Here is a 20,258-nt window from a genome sequence, read left to right on the forward strand (position 1 = left end):
TATAGGTAGAGGAGGAAAGCTTTTTAATCTGTGGCTGAGGAAGTGACATATAAGAATCCATCATTATTTTACAGAGGCAATTAAAATTAAAAATTGGTAAAGTCCTAACTCACTGATGTCTCCAATTTTTTGAATCACCTTTACTTCTTCCTCCCTCCTTCCTTTCCCCCGTCCTTTCTTTCTGTCTCTCTCTCTCTCCTCTCCCAGCTAAAACTCTCAGGCAAAAAATGTTTGAACTCCTACGTTGAAGTGTAATCCAGTCAAGAACTAAATGTTTTGTGGGAAAGGGAACTAACGTTTTATTTGACTCCTACTTTTTACCATTCATTCATTTGCAAATTTACATCTATCAAGCACCTACTGTGTGCTAGGAACCTTTTTTAGACACTAGAGGTGCAGCGGTGAACCAAAGTAAGTCCGTGTTCTCACAGAGATGATGCTCTAGTGGGCACTTACATACACTGGTTCACTTATTCCTCACAATAGCCACACCTAATGATGACAACAATAACAGATAACTCCAAACAGTGTTTATCTGTGCCGGGCACTGGGCTACGTGATTTCTTTGTGTTAACTCAATTACCACAACAACCTGTGAGGTAGGGGATATGTTTTCCTCATGTCGCAGATGAGTAAACTGAGACACAGAGAGGTAAGTGATTCGCTCAAAGTTCGAAACCAGGCAGGGTGCCTCTAACTCCCAGGCTGTTAACCACAGGCTATATTGTTCCGTTTATGTTTCTTAACATCACAACTTTCAAGTGACCGAATCCTCTCTCAGATCATCTGACTCCCAAGCCCAGGGGTTTGCTCTGCGCCCCACGGCCTTGTGGAATAAATGAGAATGGCTTGGAATTTTTGCAACACTTTCTCTTCCAAAGAATTCAAACTGATTTCAACGTAATTCTCAGATTTGTGATGTGAACCCTCTTGTACTGTAAATTCTCCGGCAAGGAGAAAGATAGCGCCAGGGCCCGGGTCATCTCACACTGGCCGGGGCACCCAGCAGATGGCGCTATTTTAGTGGCCACCAGCTGGCTACCCTGTGCCCCTGGGCTCACCGCCTCTGCTGAAAGCTTCCCGGCCCTCCCTCGCTCCCTCCTCTCTCCTCCTCCCCACGGAGACCCGGGCCCATGTGACCTTCAGGCGGCCAATGGGCGAGCAGAGAGGGCGAGCTGGTCCCTGTGGCCGCCATTAAAGCGAAGGGAAAACCCGTGAATTCGGATTAAAGGGGGAAAAACACCGCCCGCTGGGCCCACAAAATGGGGGAGTCTACGGCGTCCCGGAGGTGAGGCCGCAGGAGAGCGGACGCTGGTCCGGCTTGGCTCAGGGACGACACGAAGACACAGCCAGAGAATGGTCTGAGCCCGCAGACGCCGCCACCACCTCCGCCACAGAGGAGACTCTGGGCTTAAGGACATCGCCGCTGCCGGGCCGGGGGCCTCGGCTTCTCTCCCCGTTCTCGCCCTTCCCGCCCCTCTGCGGGCGCCTCTTTGCCCGGGAGAACCCTCCAGGGCTTGGGCTCTGCCCTCTCGGACTCGATTTTAATTATTTATTGTGTAATTTATTATTTTTTCTTGTGGCAGGGGCACACATCCCCTCTGTCCCCCAGAGAGGGACGAGCGTCCGCGGGCTCCGCGGCGGCCTCAGTCCGGCCGGCGGGGCGAGCGCGGCGCGGCCCTCCCGCCTCCGGCCCTCGGCCCCGGGCGGCTGGGTGCCGGCCGGGCGGCGGGGGCTGCTCGCGGCGGCGGGGGGGTGGGTGGAGAGGGCTGGCGGCCCGGCGGCCTCCTCTTCCACCGCCCCCCCCCAACCACCACCCCCCCGCCCTCCCCGGTGTCTGTGTTTCTCTCTCTGGTCGGAGGCGGCGGTAATGGCGGATGGTGGGTTGTGGCGCCGGCGGCGGCTGCTGTGAGGGACGATGAGTTCCTCCTTCGTGCCGAACGGGGCCAGCCTGGAAGATTGTCACTGTAACCTCTTCTGCCTGGTGAGTGACGGGCGGGGGCCGCGGCGAGTGGGCGGTGGGGGAGGGGCCGCGAGGTGCGCCCTTGGGCCGTGGGGGAGGGGGTCCGGGTCGGATCCAGATGCCCGAGTCCCCGGGCGAGGCCCAGCCGGAGCCGGCGCCGCGGCAAGCTCGGCACCAGCCCGGAGACGCGTTCCACCCCCGCCGTCCTGGGCTCTGTTTTAGGAGTGTCGGCCTTTTTTCTTGTTTCCGACTCCTTTTTCCTCACCGTAGTCTTGTCTTCAACTTGGGCTCCTTATCTGGCAGGACGCTAGCATTTCCCTCTGTGTTTCTTGCTTAACTGTTGCTTTTCTCCTTGTTGACCATGTACCCCCTCCTCCCACTTTCCACTGTCGCCCGTTCTCCCACTGCCTCACTCTGCTCATTTGGTTTCTCCCAGTAAACAGGACCCCGGAACTTAAGCACTCTTTTCGTTTTGCGTTTTTTCATATGAGTCAAACTGTAGGGGTCTAGTTTCTTCCTTGGGTGACTTCAGACTCTGTGTAAAAAACAGTAAATGCCATTTCATATGTTTTCTCTTTTAAACTCTGCAAAGAGTTTGCCATTTTGACAATTTCTGGCCGTCTTGCTTTTATTAGAACGTTATGTTTGTGTGAGAGTGGAGCGGGCTGATGGAGGAGGTTCTGTGGTTCTGTACTGAATGTTTTGATATTTGTCTGTTCTGCCTGCGTATTTAGAATGTTTTGAGGAGGCTGCTCCTCCTTTTATTGAAAAGTCAGGGGAAGCTGCATGTAGGGAAGACAATTGTGTAGGTTGGCCCAGGTCTGGGAACATCCAATAAAGACTTTGAAAGTACCAACTGTTGCAAAATTAAGTCTTCAGTTAGATAGTAGCTTAGCTTCATAAATGATTTAAAGTTTCGGTAACTTTCTTTTTTCGATTTCCCTGTCCTATGAGAAATATTAAGAGAGTGTGTGATAGGTAAGTGAATTGAGTGGGCGGAGCACAACTAGTTGGCAAGTGTAAACTGCCAGTCGTGTATCAGCAGTTTCATTTTTGGCACCTTAGGCTTTGCACCTTTAAGTTATATTAAAGAGTTATTGAATTTGCTCTGATGAATTACTTTCACAATGCTAAGTAGAGCTCTTTAACGCCTTTCCCCCTTATAAAATGTTTTCTTGTACAATATCCATTAATCAGCATCTCTTCAGATGTAATAAGACAAACGGGTTTTACGTTTCTGTCTTCTTCACCTCAGTCTATTTTTGGTACTTTTAGGATCAGGTTCTTTGAAGATAAGACTAGCACAAATCTGATGGTTCTTTGTAAGCAGCTATTTGACTTTTCCTAAAAGGGATGTGTAAAGATTTAACAAGATTTTTTTCAAATGTAGTTCACATTTCATTAGAGCCATGACTTCTATAAACATGGAATGATGAATCTTTAAAAGTTAATTTTGGTATAAGTTTGACACCAAGAAACAAATGTAACCAGTTACAGCAGAACTTAGGACAGAGTAAATGTTTACTCAGTGTGCAGCATTAAAGTACATGTTTATATTTAACATTGTTAAGTTTCTTTTATTTCTCCTTGGGACACATTTATTGACTTGCTATTCAGTGACATGTCAGCATTAATTTTTTAACTGTTTTTTTCCTTTAAGTTTTGGTTGCTGAATTATCAGAATAAGCTTTTTTTTTTTTTTTTTTTGGTCAGTCTGCTTTAATATCGTAAGCATATGTTGAAAAATTGTAATGTCTTAATGAAATAAGGGACTTTAATAGTGAGTACTTTTGATTTTGAGTGAATACGCAGTAATAAAAAAAATCATGCTTTCTTTTCTTCAGGCTGACTTGACGGGAATTAAATGGAAAAGATATGTATGGCAAGGCCCAACTTCTGCCCCCATTCTGTTTCCGGTGACAGAGGAAGACCCCATTTTGAGCAGTTTTAGTCGCTGCCTTAAGGCAGACGTACTTGGTGTTTGGCGGCGAGATCAAAGACCTGGAAGAAGAGAATTGTGGATATTTTGGTGGGGCGAAGACCCCAATTTTGCTGACCTTATTCACCATGACCTGTCAGGTGAAAGCAACTTATTTCTAACTGACGATATAGCAATGTTGTATACTTTTCTTAAAAACATTTGTATTAAAAATTAAGATTTTTTTGGTGGAACATTGTTGAGTATGAAACCAGATAAAAATTCAGCTTCATGTTTTAGTTCACTGGGGTTATTTTATTTTACTTAAAATTATGCATATTATGGCAGGTTTTTTAAGCCTTGAATAACTTTATTCTTTTACCACCCAGCTTTCTCATGAATTTCTGGCAGACAGGGCCCAAGGAAGGCATGTTACGTTAATTAACTTAAGAAAAATGGAATTGGGGAGCATTTCCTAACAAAGTCATAAAATACTTTGGAAGCCAAGTGTAACTCATCTTTGAGTCAGTTCTGCCACTGCTGTCTTCTGTATGAATGTGTAAACAGTTGTAGAAGGATCTAGAAATGTTGTATTGTAACTTTCACGTGTTTTTTTCCCCAAGCATATAGTTACTTTATTATTTTTATTTGTGGCTGTTACATTATTAACATATGAATGCATATGTTAATTTTCTTATTCTTGGAAAGTGATACTTTTATTTTAGATACTGTTCCATCAAAGACTGTCTTTGATATGAAACAGTGCCAACTTGTTAGCTTTTACAGTGGGACATGGAATCATAATCTGAAAAGTTAGAGAAATAATCTTATGAGCAAATCAGTAAAATTAAAGTAAAATTAAATGTAAGTTGTTTTGATGTATATTAAAATATTATGTGGGTATTTTTTTTCGATGTTTTATGTTATGTGTTTAAATATGTTTTCTCCTGAAACTTCAGTTATATAAAAAAAATTTCTTCTCTAGTTTAACTGTTTTTTAGCATATTTTCTTAAAAATGGTAATACCGACACCTTAAAATATTGATTTGAACATAATGAAAGTAATTTTGGAAGATTAGGCTTTACTTGTCAGATTTTGCTGAATGCCATTGAATACTAAGAGTTTATCAGAGTGAAAGCAATTGAAGTAGTAAAGAAAAATATATTAGTAGTTGTATGTAATCATATTTACTGTTCCAAGTCTGTCCTATACTGTTTTAAACAGGTGGTGTAGCCAATGGTATTTTTATAATGTTTTAGCTTTTTTTTTTAACTTGTCATTTACTTTAGAATGTTTATACCTAAATCAGACATATCTTAGAGAATAATAAGGTCTTTGCTGATAGAGTATATTTGTCGCGCCCTTTTGTTTGCTCCAGGGACACCGTCTGCCTCCCTTTTGGGGTAATTAGTCTGCCTCTGTCTCTCTAGCTAACCCCTTTTTCATTTCTTCCCATCTGTGGCACTCTATCCCCTTCTTTTAAGCTCCCCTGAGAAGAGAGCAGCTGGACAGTAGGGGTGGCATCAGCTGCAGGAGGCAATCCTCAGTTCCAAGTGGAGGTGTAGTAGTGAGGAAAAGGGAACCGGAATGACCCAGGTGGTAACAGAAAGCTGGTTAATTTAGTTTCAGCCTGCTCTTCACAGGCAGTGTCCTTCTGTTTGCTTCAGCACCTACCAGATCTTGTGACTGAAATATTTGTGATTATGGTGATAATGGTGCCCCTCTTGTTGGTGAGGGAAGGAGGGAGGCATTCCTTTTTGCAGATTAGAATTCTCAGTTTTTCTTATTAACTCAGTAATAAAAGTACAGAGTTGCCTTTGCTTAACCCCCTTAATCTCCTTTGTGTCATCCATAGTGTATATTTTAAAAGTAACTTTTTGTTTTAAAATAGTTTTAGATTTACATAAAAGTTAGAGATAGTATAGAGAGTTCCTGAATAACAACCCTCACCTAATTTCTTTTATTGTTAACGTCTTCCATCAAAATGTACATTTTTCACAGCTAATGAACCAGTATTGATACATTGGTATTACCTAAAATTGATAGTTTCTTTGGTTTTCTTTTATTGTTACCTAATGTCCTTTTTCTATCCTATGATCTTATCAAAGATACCATATTACATTTAGTTGTCATGTTTCCTTCAACTGTTCTAGACTGTGACAGTTTCTCAGACTTGCTTTATTTTTGATGATCTTGATAGTTCTGAAGAGTTCGGTCAGGTTCCATAGTGCCTTTTAAATTTCTGCCTGCCTCTTACATGTAGCACATGTTTGGGTCACCTTCCTTTCAAGATTTGCTGATATGTAGAAATAGAATGTAAACTGGTTTTATTGCTAATTGGTGAAAGTCTGTTACAGCAAACCAGATCTGATTTGATACATACTTTAACTCTCAGTTACCTGTTTTGTAGCAGTAGTTGTATTTAGTAATTTGCAAAGACTTGATGATTTTGGGGTCAGGATTTGTGCTAACTAGTACTGGCCTAACTGTTAACATTCCAGAAAGATCATTTGTTCATAATGTCCTTTGAATCCCAAAGCCAAACACTTTTTTTCTTGTACTTTTTACTCTGTTCCCTCTAAGAGAATGGATAGTTGGATCAGTATCCATATGTTTTGATAGAAAAAGAATTGGAGAACAGAACTCCTCTTTGATTACAACCTTTTAAATTTTAATTTTTTTTAAATAAATTTATTTTATTTTAATTTATTTTTGGCTGTGTTGGGTCTTTGTTGCTGCAGGCAGGCTTTCTCTAGTTGCGGTGAGCAGGGGCTACTCTTTATTGTGGTGGCTTCTCTTGTTGCGGAGCACGTGCTCCAGGGCGCAGGCTCAGTAGTTGTGGCTCACGGAGCAACAGGCTTAGTTGCTCCGCGGCATGTGGGACCCTCCCAGACCAGGGCTCGAACCTGTGTCCTCAGCACTGGCAGGTGGATTCTTAACCGCTGTGCCACCAGGGAAGCCTTAAATTTTAATTTTTTTAAATTTAAACTTTGTAGCAGTCCTCATTCAGTGGTTGTGTGATAGAGGTGTAAATGTGGTGGTGGGAAAATTTTAGTTTAATTCCTCTGGTCAAAAGTCTTTATATTGGTTCTTTTAAGTGTACTGTTAGTTTGCTTCAGAGCAAAGTTGTTTCATTATTATTAGTGTGTTCTCAAAGGAGAAGAGTTTTGTGGGTATTTTTATTCTGTGCCTTACCCTTTTTTGAATTTTATTGCTGTCATCATTGGCTTTTAGTTTTTCCCTTGAAACAAAAATAAAAACAACTGCTCCCTCTCTGAGGTTTGCATCTTAAAAAGAAAATCATAGTAGCTAGAATGTGATAAGACTCTTTGAGAAAACTGATACCTTGAGAACTGAAAAAACAGAATCAGTCCGGGCTAAAAATATTTATTTTTCCTGGCTCCTGTGGTATATATATGGGATTTCAGCAACATGTCCAAATACTTTTCATTATAACAGAATTTCATTGTAAATAGTGTCAAACTAAACAGGCCGTTGTTTAGTCTTAGAATTTAATTTTGGATGCTTTTACTGAAGGATTTTTTTTTTTTAATTTATTTTTGGCTGCATTGGGTCTTTGTTGCTGTGCACGGGCTTTCTCTAGTTGCGGAGAGAGGGGGCTGCTCTTCGTTGCTGTGCGTAGGCTTCTCATTGCGGTGGCTTCTCTTGTTGCTCTAGAGCACAGGCTCAGTAGTTGTGGCTCACGGGCTTTGCTGCTCTGCGGCATGTGGGATCTTCCCGGACCAGGGCTCGAACCCATGTCCCCTGCATTGGCAGGTGGATTCTTAACCACTGCGCCACCAGGGAAGCCCTGAAGGGTATTAATTACAGTGGAATTTAACCTTAAGTGGCAGCTTTAACAAGGTTGACAAATAGGTAAATAGCAGCCAAATATAGGAGTTTAGTGTCAGCCAAACTAAAAAATTGTTTTGTTCCCCAGGTAGCCGAAGAGAGTTAATTCATTTCTGTCTTCTGTTCCATAATTTACTTGTGACCCAACTTTTTATGTTTGCTAATCTCTAGGGACAACTTTGTTTGCCATGCTTTTTTGTGTACTATCAGTTTTGAGCAGGAAAGTGTGTCTTTTAAATCTTCAAATGAAAGGTAAGCATATTAGGCTTCTTTTAAACCAAAATTTTTCAGGTTTTGCCGATCAGTAATGCTGCCAGTTTAAGGCTGTCAGTAATATTTGTTGAATGAATAGCTTATGAATGGGCAATTGTTGTTCAAGACAGACACTGAGCTACACATTTAAACATTTCTCTTTATATACACAGTATTTTCTACAGTGATCATTTTTGGCCCATTTATTATTCATTAGTGCATGTTGCATTTTAATAGTTTGGCAGACTTACTTAGGAAAAGATTCCTTTTTTACTGGCTTACCGCCGTGGAGATATTTAAAGATGTCAGTTTTGAGAAAACTGAGTACAAGTGCTAGGTATATCAACTTTTTTTGTTTTTTTTCCCCCACTCATGGAAAATTATTCTGATGACCTATCACATACTTTTGCATCACTATAATATGTATCCTCAGAAAAATTTTTTTTATGGAAACCAAATTTAGCATTTGAACTTATGCATTGTTTTCTTCGAATACTTTGTAAAATTTTTTCAAGTAATGACGATTAAGAGTTCTAATGCTAAGGGTAATGGAACAGTACTAAAAACACAGAATTGAAACTGTTTTCTCTGGGGATACAGATACAAGAGGAGGAAAACATTTATTTAAATATATTAAGTAGACTTTTTCCAGTAGGCTATGGTTGATTAAGTTCAAAAGAGCTAGGTAAAGATTTGCTATGTGTTCCTTCTCCCTCCCTTTTCTGTTATAATACTGGTGTTGAGATTCAAGGACTTATTTTAATTAATGTAAGAGGTGCATATCACTATGTCTTGGGTGGCTTAGTTGTACCATTTCACTCTTCTTTTTTTTAATATTTATTGATTTATTTATTTGGCTGTGCTGGGTCTTAGTTGTGGTATGCGGGATCTTTAGTTGTGGCATGCGGGATCTTTAGTTGTGGCATGAGGGGATCTTTTATTCATTTTTAAATTTTATTTATTTTATTTTTGGCTGCGTTGGGTCTTCGCTGCTGCCCTCGAGCTTTCTCTAGTTGCAGCGAGCGGGGGCTACTCTTCGTTGCAGTACAAGGGCTTCTCACTGCGGTGGCTTCTCTTGTTGAGGAGCACAGGCCCTAGGCTTGTGGGCTTCAGTAGTTGCGGCTCGCAGGCTCTAGAGCGTAGGCTTATTAGTTGCTTAGTTGCTTCCCGATATGTGGGATCTTCCTGGACCAGGGATCAAACCCGTGTCCCCTGCGTTGGCAGGCAGATTCTTAACCACTGCACCATCAGGGAAGCTCTGAGGGAATTGTTTAGTTGCAGCATGTGGGCTCCTTTAGTTGCGGCATGTGGGATCTAGTTCTAGTTCCCTGACCAGAGATCGAACCCGGGCCCCCTGCATTGGAGCGCGGAGGCTTAATCCCACCATTTCACTTTTTATATCTCTGAATACAACATGTAGAAGTACTTTTATTATGGTTATAATATCAAAATAGAAGCTTGGCTCAGTAGGCTTCTTGTTGCTAAGTGACACCCCCCCCCCAAAAAAAAAAACCTTCAAGCTTTTCACTGAATGTTATTAGGATTATTCTTATTATTTCCTCAGCAATGAAAAATGAAATTATGTTACTTTTGTGATGGTTGCTTAGTTACCAACCATATAGATGAAGATATACTCAAGATATTTGTTGGCCTTAGAAAATCCTAACAAGTGGTCTGTTTGTTTTATGCGTAACTCCCATTTAGTGTTAATGAGCATTGTGGGCATTTGAGGGTATAATGTAAAATGAGTAGTAAGTTCACCTGAGTTTCTCTAGACAAAAAAATTTAGAGCAATGAGGGAGAAATGCTTGAATATTAATACTGGTTAATTTTCTAAACTATATTTATATTCTTAAACTATTTAAGTACAGGTTTAACTGAAATAGATTTTTAAAAATAAAGCCATAAAATATTCAGAATTTTATGTGAAAATTTATATAAATTGTATTTATGTAATACAGTCGTATTACTTACTATTCTAAAGATTTTTAATTTACTCTTTTGGGGAAGAAGGCAAATTCAGTCTCAAGTTTTCAGTGAATAATTTTCTGATATTTGAAGTTTATAGTGACTGTACAACTTTGAAATGTAATGGTAAACTGTGTGTCTTGGTTCTTTGTTGGTTTAAAACTTAGAAGTAGTCAGAAAAAAGATTTTGGTAGGGGCTACTTACGTATGACAAATGTTACTCCATTGTGCTTCGTAGAAGGTAAGGATTTTTGAGGTAAAAGGCAATAAAAGTAAAAGTACACTAAATAGGTTATGAAGAAGTGAAGAATTCGGCATAATTCTCTTGGAATTAAGAATATGTGTACTTTTAGTAATCATAAATCACATAACTTTAGATAAATCTCTTAATGTTGTAGGTATTTAATTTTGAAATAATAGAACCTGATTAGGCTGAAAGCAGATTGCAAAAGATTCACTTTTTTTTCTCTCAGCAACTCACAAATATGCTTGTGACCTTCTAAATAAAGTGAAATCACTATGTGCCACTTCCCTTTTCTTCTAGCCTGTTTTCTTTAATAATGTGAAACTTGTAAAATTTTGGCTTTAAATGGAAGTAGATAAGGATGTCTGTAATATAGTATAGTAGAATGTGAAGACCTTTCTCTGTTTATTATTAATGATTTAAAAATTATTTCAACTCTCAAGTATTGTCATTTTCTAAAGCTTACCTCATTTTTTAAGAGCTTACCTTTATTGAAAAAATACAATTAGTTTATTTGAAAGACTTCAACTATAATTTAGGAAACACTTTAAAGAGCAACGTAAAATCAACATTAACCTTTGTAGTGGCACAAATTTCTAGTGCAGTTAAAGTCCACTGTCATGCTTTTGAGTTAATGTTTATTCTGCCCATTTGTTTTGTAAGTTATGAATATAAACCATGTGTCACTCTTAATATGTGTCTCTGCTTTTATTCAAAAGCATCTTAGTTTATTTTTTTTCTATTGGAATGTTACATACATTTTTAGTGTTTAATTAAGAAAGATTATTTTTACTTAAATTGAAAGAAGACCCATATTTATAAAATGTTTATAAAGTTATAGAAGTTATAGAAGGATACTAAATTATATTTGAAATAGCAGTTTAAAATATTACAAAAGTTAAAATGCTGACGGTAGTAGCTATCATTTATAGTAGGATTCCTTGGATAGTTTGTTATAGGTATGAGATGGATAGAGAGTAAAAAGCTTTTTTTTCTGAACTACATCCATACTTATATCAAAATGACTGCATTTTTTTTTTTTCGCGCGCGGTACGCGGGCCTCTCACTGTTGTGGCCTCTCCCGTTGCTGAGTGCAGGCTCAGCGGCCATGGCTCACGGGCCTAGCCACTCCGCGGCATGTGGGATCTTCCTGCACCGGGGCACGAACCCACGTCCCCTGCATCGGCAGGCGGACTCTCAACCACTGCACCACCAGGGAAGCCCTGACTGCATTTTTTTTGTTGTTGTTGTTTTTGTTTTGGTAACTTCACTTGGGTGGTTAATAGATTTGCTGGAAAAATTGAGGCTGTATAGTTAGTGAAGATTGCTATAACTTTATATCAGATGTGCCATTTAAAATTTGTCTTTGAATTTTTAAGTTTCTCCCCCCAAGTAGAGAATCCTATACTGAATAGTAAACATGGGAATCATTAGGTTGTAATGAGACCTAAGGTGGCTGATAATGCACTGCTTGTTGGGCTCTTTGCCAAAAGCTTCCTTTTTATCCATCACTTATTTTTATAGTTGAGTCATGGATTAGAATGCTGATGGACATAAAATATTTTGAGTTTAATTATTAACTGTCTAGTTTTTTTGGCAAGGTCCGTTTTGTAAAGTAACTAACAAGTGAGCCAGCTTAGAAATTGGCATCTTAGGTGTAGAATGTGTATTATTTCCCTTGGTTATACAAATGTCCTTTACATTTATACAGAAACCAAATCAGTCTGTTTGCAGTATATCGTTGCCTTTTTATATGGTGGAAAAATAATTTTCTGGTAATTTAATAGAATACATGGCACTTTGGCCTTTTATTCTCTATGGAGTAGCTTTGAAACCTGATATTTTAATGTCTAGAGAGATACCGAAGTGATTGTAGCTCACTATTCTGAGGTGAAGTAGGGTTTATGAATTTAGGGGTTAAACTATCACACTTTTTACTTAGCTCTAAGTAGATATAGTGCCACAGTGTTACCTTTTGTTTCTTTCATTTCTTTTATAGAAGAGGAAGATGGAGTGTGGGAGAATGGACTTTCCTATGAATGCCGTACTTTGCTTTTCAAAGCAGTTCATAATCTGTTGGAACGGTGTTTAATGAACCGGAACTTTGTACGTATTGGCAAGTGGTTTGTAAAGCCTTATGAAAAAGATGAAAAACCTATAAATAAAAGGTAAGCTATCTTATTTAAACTCTTACTTGATATTTCTTTAGGCTTGTTAATTTTAATGACTTTATAGAAAATGTGTGATCAATTAATATCTTGCAGACATTCAGGAGGTTAAGTTTGGCAAAGTACTATAAGTATTTAGTTTTCTTGGACCCCTTCATTCTTTCTTTTACACATTTGAATAATTTTCTTGCAGTGAGGTTAGGCTGTGTGTCAATGCAGTGGCCTAAGTTTTGTTCTGGGATGGTAGAAAAAATGTGGGATGAAAAGCAGAGACTTATGCATTGAAGTATACTTTTTTTTTTTTTTTTTTTTTTGGCGGTACGCGGGCCTCTCACTGTTGTGGCCTCTCCCGTTGCGGAGCACAGGCTCCGGACGCACAGGCTCAGCGGCCATGGCTCACGGGCCCAGCCGCTCCGCGGCATGTGGGATCTTCCCAGACCGGGGCACAAACCCGTGTCCCCTGCATCGGCAGGCAGACTCTCAACCACGGCGCCACCAGGGAAGCCCTGAAGTATACTTCTTTAGTACTAGTGGAAATACAGTCATGGTACTCTGTTAAAATTAAGCAGTATTAATATTTGTTTTTAGATGGTGATCTGTAGTCATGTTTTGGGTTGAGGTAATCTTTCTCATTCTCAAGCCTCTGTTTTTGCTCTAATTAAAGTAATTTAAATCTGTAATTTTCTATATAAGACATATTTACTTTTGGGGTGTTTTTCAATTTTCTTCAACTTTGAATTAGGCAAATTTAGGACACTTAATTTGTAGGATAATTACAGATGCACAGAAGACTTTAAGACCTGTAGTCTTAAAAGCTTTAGGTTACTACAGTTCTCTGATTTAAATAATATAAGGCACGATCTGTTAGAAGATTTAGAGCCAAGCAGTTGTTGAATTAGTGAGACTTGAAGAGAGATGAAACAGTGGTGAGTAAGATGGGATGTGGGAAAAAGAGAAAATGAAGGAAATTTATTAGTTTTCCCTAAATGATGTGAGGATATGAAGTATTGGTTGTGACAGTAATCATTGTTGAGATGTCATTTTTTTACATCACGTGCACATCTATTTTCATGCGCACCCGAAATTTTTTCAGACTTCTCTTATTAGTTTCAGTGAAATGGATGACCAGGTAAGCCTGGAGAAATCAAGACTCTTTTCATTTTTTTCTCTCTGAAAATTAAAATAAACCTTTATTGTCAACAGAATAATTAATCGTAGAAGTTAGGAGTGCATTCAGTTGCAAATGACAGAAAACCTAACTACCTGGCTTATGTAGGAATTGAATTTTCTCAATAGCAAGGAGTCTGCAGGTAGATAATCTGTTCAATAACGTCATCAAAAACTAAGGTTCCCTCGAGTTTTCTGCTCTTTCATCTTTAGCCTTTGGGTTTTATCGTCATGGCCCCAGTAAGTGTTGCATCTCCAAACCTCACTCACAGTGGATTCCAGGCAGGAAGAGGAAGGGAGAGAGGAAGTGAGAAGTGATGACCCTTGGATCAGAAAGTAGATTCTTTTCTGGAAACTTTAGCTGACGTTTAATTGGCTGTACTACTGAGAGAAATATTTTTTTATATGGGAACACTGCCACTCTGAGCAAAATAAGGCTCTGATTAGTAAGAAATGGAGAATAGATACTAGGTAGGCAGTTAATTAGAGGAAGGGGAATAAGTATCAGGTAGGCAATTAGCATTGTTCACTGTATATATTTATATAGTTTTAAGAAGTCAAGCTGATTACCAAGATTTAAAATGAAATGCTATAATCCTGAGCCCAGCTACTAGATGTGCTCCTCAGAGGCAGTCCCTTTTAATTCTTTTAACTGTCTTTTAATTTATGTATTTAAAAACTTATAAGCAAATACTGTGCTGATTCCTGAGTTTTCTGTTATTTCAGTTATTCAGGATTTAATCTGTTGACTTTCTATTAATGGTTTAGCTATCTAACTACCCCAGATGCTTAGACATCGGCATACCTATATACTCTGTTCCCTCTTCCCTTCTCTTTTTTCCCAATATAGTTATGAGATTTGGTAAAAACAATACCTATTGTTTCTATTACTATAATTTTATAAATATTATTTTCAGTGAGCCATTTGGTATATTAAGATTACATTCCATTTCCTCTCTATAATTTTGTTTTCCCCAGTGTTAATGATTATCTCTTTTTTCACTTAATTTTCTATGCCAGGGGCTGGTAAACTACCACCCCACAGGGCAAGTATAGCCTGCCACCTGTTTCTGTAAATAAAATTTTTATTGTAACACAGCCCTGTTCCTTCATTTGGATTATTTTATGCCTGCTTTCACACTACAGCAGAATTGAATAGTTGTGACAAGAGACAGATGACTCCACAAAGCCTAAAATATTTAGCCTAAAATATTTCTCTGGCTCTTTACAGATAAAGTTTGCTGAACCCTGATCTATGTACTTATTGGTAATTTGCCCCTAGGCTATGTACCAGAAGTATAAAGTCCAGTTTGGACTTCTTGTTCTGTAAGTCCTGTTTCACAGCAGTCATCTTGGGAATTCTCGTCGCCTTTTTGTCTGTGTTGGATCCCTTATTTTCTGGATCTCATGTTTTCTTTTTTTGTCTTACTGTTTTGGTAGTGCCCATCTACCTGTAGTTTCCTGAAGTACATAAGAAGTAATATTTTTGAGCTCCTGAATGTCTGAATTACCTCCTTTTCTACTCTTAAGACTTTTGGGCACTAAAATGCTGACTGGAAATCCTGTGTATGTGAATAGCTCTGAAGTTGCAGGCTTTAGTATGGTGATTGGTCAGGAACCTGGCCATTTTTATTTAGAACTCTGTTGTTATTATAGTAACCACCAGCCAGTTGTAGCTATTTAAATTTCAATTAATTGAAAAAATAAAAATTCAGTTCCTCAGTTGTGCAGACCACATTTCAAATGCTCTTATGACTGCTGGCTATTGTATTGGGTAGTGTAGGTAGAGAATATTTCTATCATTGCAGAAAATTCTTTTGGATGGTATTGCTTCCACCAGAGCCTTTACACTTATAATTAAAATAATACCTTAGGAGCATCACTAAAGAAGTCAGTCAAGGTTTTTTTGTTTTATTTTTGGCAGTCAATGAAAGACTATACTTTAAATTTTACCATAAAGCTATGTTTATCTTCTGCCACACCTGTGGCTTTTACACAGTCTCTTTATCTCCATTTTCATTAAATATAAGCACCACAAGATTTAAGGTGGCATATTAGTAGCCATTTTATATAGCTTTAGGATGTCCTTTGGTTGGGTTCCTCAATACCTCTGAAAACCTGAACTTCTAGGGAAGCTAAGAGCTATCACTGTTATGTTTTCTAAGGACTCAGTTCCTTTCTTCTTGTCTTCTAAGGTAGCACTGTCTAATAGAAGTATAATGTGAGTCGAAATATAATGTGAGTCGCATATGTGGTTTTTTTTTTTTTTTTTTTTTTTTTTTGCGGTACGCGGGCCTCTCACTGCTGTGGCCTCTCCCGTTGCGGAGCACAGGCTCCAGACATGCAGGCTCAGCAGCCATGGCTCACGGGCCTAGCCGCTCTGCGGCATATGGGATCTTCCCAGACCGGGTAATGAACCCATGTCCCCTGCATCGGCAGGCGGACTCTCAACCACTGCGCCACCAGGGAAGCCCGCATATGTGTTTTTAAATCTGGTAGTAGGCACATTAAAGAAAGTTTTTAAAAAAGTGAAATTAATTTTAATATATTTAATCTAATATATCTATTTCAGCATGTAATTACATATAAAGATGATATGAGCGAGGTATTTTCTTTTCTTTTTTAACTAAGTCTTTGAAATCTAATATGCATTCTGTACTTAGAGTACACCTCGGCGTTGTCTGGTCACATTTACAAGTGCTGAATAGTCATTTGTATATTGGTTTGCATTAACAGCGCAGTTCTAGGGCTTGAAGCCCAGCCGGGCTTGGTAGTGCTTATTGGTAAAAGATCTCTTCTGTCTGGCTTATGAACCCTCTTGGAATTGTATGCTAAATTGTGACTGTACTCTAGCATCTCAAAGGTAGGGGAAACTTCCATCTTATGTCAAGGTATCCACTGTTTGCCAAGTTGGGCATAGTTACTGTCTTGTTTTTCCTCCTTTTAGCCTGTCTGTGCTAGTCTATTATTAATGTCTGTCATCAAGATTATTATGCATCCTATTTCTGAAGTCTTAAGTGATGATATATAATAGTACTTATGACCCATGAAATTTCTCTGTGATGCTTGAGTCATTAGGATTTGCATGGTCAGTTTTCCACATTCTCATGCTTTGCAGAAACATTAATGAGAAAAAAAATGAAGTGCTAAGAAAGACTTTTTTTCCTCCCCATTAAGCTTTTCTTACTATCGTTTCTTACTATGATTCTTAGCGATTCATACAAATCTGTCTTTTTCAACTGTTGGTTTTAGATATGAACCATAATAGAGAAATTTTTTTTCTGAAGGGGAGAAGGGAATGAGCATAACTGGCCAAGCAGTGTTTGAAATCAGGGCTTAATATGTATTAAATCAATTCTCAAAACAGACCTATTACTCCAGTTTTACAGTTGATAAATCTGAAGCATAGGAAGGTTAAGGAACTTGTCCAAGGTCATATTTCTTGCAGGTATTGGAGCTGGATTATAGGGCATGAAAAATATGAGACAGATTGTGGACCCTGTGGACCAGTGTATCTCCTGTACCTACATCTTTTTAAAGTTATTGGAAATAGTAAAACAGAAGACTTAAAAATTTAAAATATTAGGGAGATACGGTATTTCCTGAACACTTGAAGTTGTAAACCAGAATAATATGTCATTGCTTTCTAAGTATTCTTTACTGTATGATGTAAGTATTGTGTTCACTGAGTGAGCAGAAGTATGTACAAAATCACAGATAAGGTGTTTTATTCTGGATTTTAATATAGATCTTTTGTTCATTGAGATACGGCAAGGATACCTGATATTGAAATTACACTTATAAATTCAAGAAATTTAAAAAGTGACTGAGGGGGCTTCCCTCATGGTGCAGTGGTTGAGAATCTGCCTGCCAATTCAGGGGACACGGGTTTCATCCCTGGTCCAGGAAAATCCCACATGCCGCAGAGCCACTAAGCCCGTGAGTCACAACTACTGAGCCTGTGCTCTAGAGCCCGCGAGCCATAACTACTGAGCCTTCATGCTGCAACGAGTGAAGCCCGTGTGACTAGAGCCTGTGCTCCACAGCAAGAGAAGCCACCACGGTGAGAAGCCAGCGCACTACAACAAAGAGTAGCCCCCACTCACTGCAACTAGAGAAAGCCCCACGTGCAGCAACGAAGACCCAATGCAGCCAAAAATAAATAAATATATATATATTAAAAAAAAAAGAACTTAAAAAAAAAATTACTCTGAGGGCTACAGAAATACAGATTAATGCAGTGGTCCCCAAACTTGTCCGGATGTGGAATCACCTTGAGAGATTAAAAAAATAACCTGTGTATTAACCTGGGAGTGTGGTCTGGGCTTTGGAATTTTTAAAAGATCTCTGTGTGATTCTAATGAAAGACAGGTTTGAAAACTATTGAATTGATGGAATAAAAATCTAGGAATTAGGATGACTAGGATTTTTTTGGGGGGGGATGTTAATTATTTCAAATAATGTTAAAATGGATGATTGTGAAAGAGTTGTGCATAATTTTTAAAGTATCACCATAACGTGTTGCTATTAGATAACACAACATAAATAGAAATATAGGACCAATTACATAAATTTTATCAATCCAATGATAGAATAGGATTCTTTTTTTTTTCATTGTGGTAAAATATACATAACAAAATTTACCATTTTAGCCATTTTTCAAGTGTATGGTTCCGTGGCATTAAGTATATTCACATTGTCGTGCAGCCATCACATTATCTATCTCCAGAACTTTTTCATCATCCTAAACTGAAGATCTGCCCATTAAATGATAACTGAACTTTTTCATCATCCTAAACTGAGAATCTGCCCATTAAATGATAACTCCCTGTTTTCTCCCCCTCCCAGCCCCTGGTAACCACCATTTTGCTTTCTGTCTCTATGAATTTGACTGTTCTAAGTACCTTACACAAGTGGAATCATACAGTATTTGTCTTTTTGTGTCTGGCTTATTTCACTTAGCATAATGTCCTCAAGGTTCTCATCTAGGTTGCAGCATGCATTTTCATTTCTTTTTAAGGCTGAATAATTTTCCGTTGTATTTTTATACCACATCTTGTTTATCCATTCACCTGGCATCTGACATTTGGGTTGTTTCCACTTTTTGTCTATTGTGAATAACACTGCTGTAGATAGTGTACAAATATCTGCTTTCAGTTCTTTTGGGAATATACATAGAAGTGGAATTGCGAGATCATACAGTAGTTCTATTTTTATTTATTTTTTGAGGAATCGCTGAAGTCTTTTCCACATTGGCTGTACCGTTTTATATTCCTACGAGCAGTGCAGGAGGATTCCAATTCCTCCACATCCTCACCAACACTTCCTTTCTTTTTAAAAAAGTAGTAGCCATCCTTAGGGTGTGAAGGGGTTATCTCATTGTCGTTTTGATTTGCATTTTCCAAATGATTAATGATGTTGAGCATCTTTTCACATGTTCGGTGGCTATTTATGTATCTTTGGAGAAATGTCTCTTCAAGTCTTTTATCCATTTTTAATTGGTTGTTAGGATGACTAGAATTTTAAGTCAACATTCCCTTTAACTAGGTTTATGATTTTAAGACAAGTCACTTAACTTCATTGTGCCTTGAATTCCCTACTAGCAAAATGGGATGTCATCTTTCTGTAACTACCTAACAAGTGCTAAAAATAGATTAGATATAGTACCTCCTAAAGCAGTATAGATAACTGTTATATTATTAGAACAGCTAACTTTATTAGCATATTTTCATTTTCTGTCTTAGAATAAAGAATCTTTTGTTTAATTTCAGTACTTAAGGAACATTTTTCTACAATAGAAGATTATCTGTTGAGGTTTCATCTGTAAAATTCTGCCTCACTCATGCCTTTTTATTTTGGTTATTATAGTAAAAGCTCCTGGCGAGCAGTTTTACTGTATACAATACTTTATAGTAGCCTAACGGTACCTTGGAGTCTCATTGTAGTTGCACATATTTGTTTTAACTCCACTTTTCTAAGTGCTAAGTACCAAAAATCAGGTGATGTTATAAAATGATCTCTCTCCTTGAAAGACAAGACATTGTGAATTTAGTATGGCAGTATTATCTAACATTCGCTTTGGCCTATAATATTTTCTGACTAGATTACCTTTAATATAGACATACTTTGGAGATATTGCAGGTTCTTTTCCAGACTACCACAGTACAGCACATATAATAAATCGAGTCACAAGAATTTATTTGGTTTCCAGTGCATTTAAAAGTTATGTTTACACTAACTGTAGTCTATTAAGTGTGCAGTAGCATTATGTCTAAAAAAACAGTGTATATAGCTTAATTAAAAATACTTTATTTAAAAAATACTAACCATCATCTGAACTTTCAGCAAGTCGTAATTTTTTTGCAATAGTAACATCAGAGATCACTTATCACAGATCACCATAACTAGTATAATAATGAAAAAGTTGGAAATGTGAGAATTACCAAAATGTGACACAGAAATATGAAGTGAACATATGCTTGAAAAAATGGTGCTGACAGACTTGCTCGATGCAGGGTTATCATACACCTTCAGTTTGTAAAGCACTCAATTATCTGTGAAGTACAATAAAGCAAGGTATACCTCTGTTAAGAATTTCAGAAATTTTATCCCATATTTAGAATGTTTAGTTTTTTCCTCCTATATCATGCACAAACTTGGCTTATTTTCAACCGTTTTATAACTAGATCAGACTGTATTGGAAACATATGCTAGCAGTATAGGAG

General features: G+C 38.3%; 1 protein-coding gene across 2 annotated transcripts in view; it reads left to right on the forward strand.

Moving 5' to 3' along the window:
* The first annotated feature begins 1,847 nt into the window (after positions 1-1,847).
* MED13 (mediator complex subunit 13) overlaps positions 1,848-20,258 on the forward strand; it is a 94,623-nt gene continuing 76,212 nt past the window's right edge. For both annotated transcript variants that reach the window (XM_060133170.1, XM_060133171.1), the window contains exons 1-3: positions 1,848-1,984; positions 3,808-4,042; positions 12,198-12,366. In XM_060133170.1, the coding sequence (XP_059989153.1) occupies positions 1,919-1,984; positions 3,808-4,042; positions 12,198-12,366 (470 nt within the window). In that variant the 5' untranslated portion in view covers positions 1,848-1,918. The remainder of the gene's footprint in view (positions 1,985-3,807; positions 4,043-12,197; positions 12,367-20,258) is intronic.

This window comes from Lagenorhynchus albirostris, chromosome 20 (genome assembly GCF_949774975.1).
Source record: "Lagenorhynchus albirostris chromosome 20, mLagAlb1.1, whole genome shotgun sequence".
In the NCBI taxonomy this organism is placed as follows: Eukaryota; Metazoa; Chordata; class Mammalia; order Artiodactyla; family Delphinidae; genus Lagenorhynchus; species Lagenorhynchus albirostris.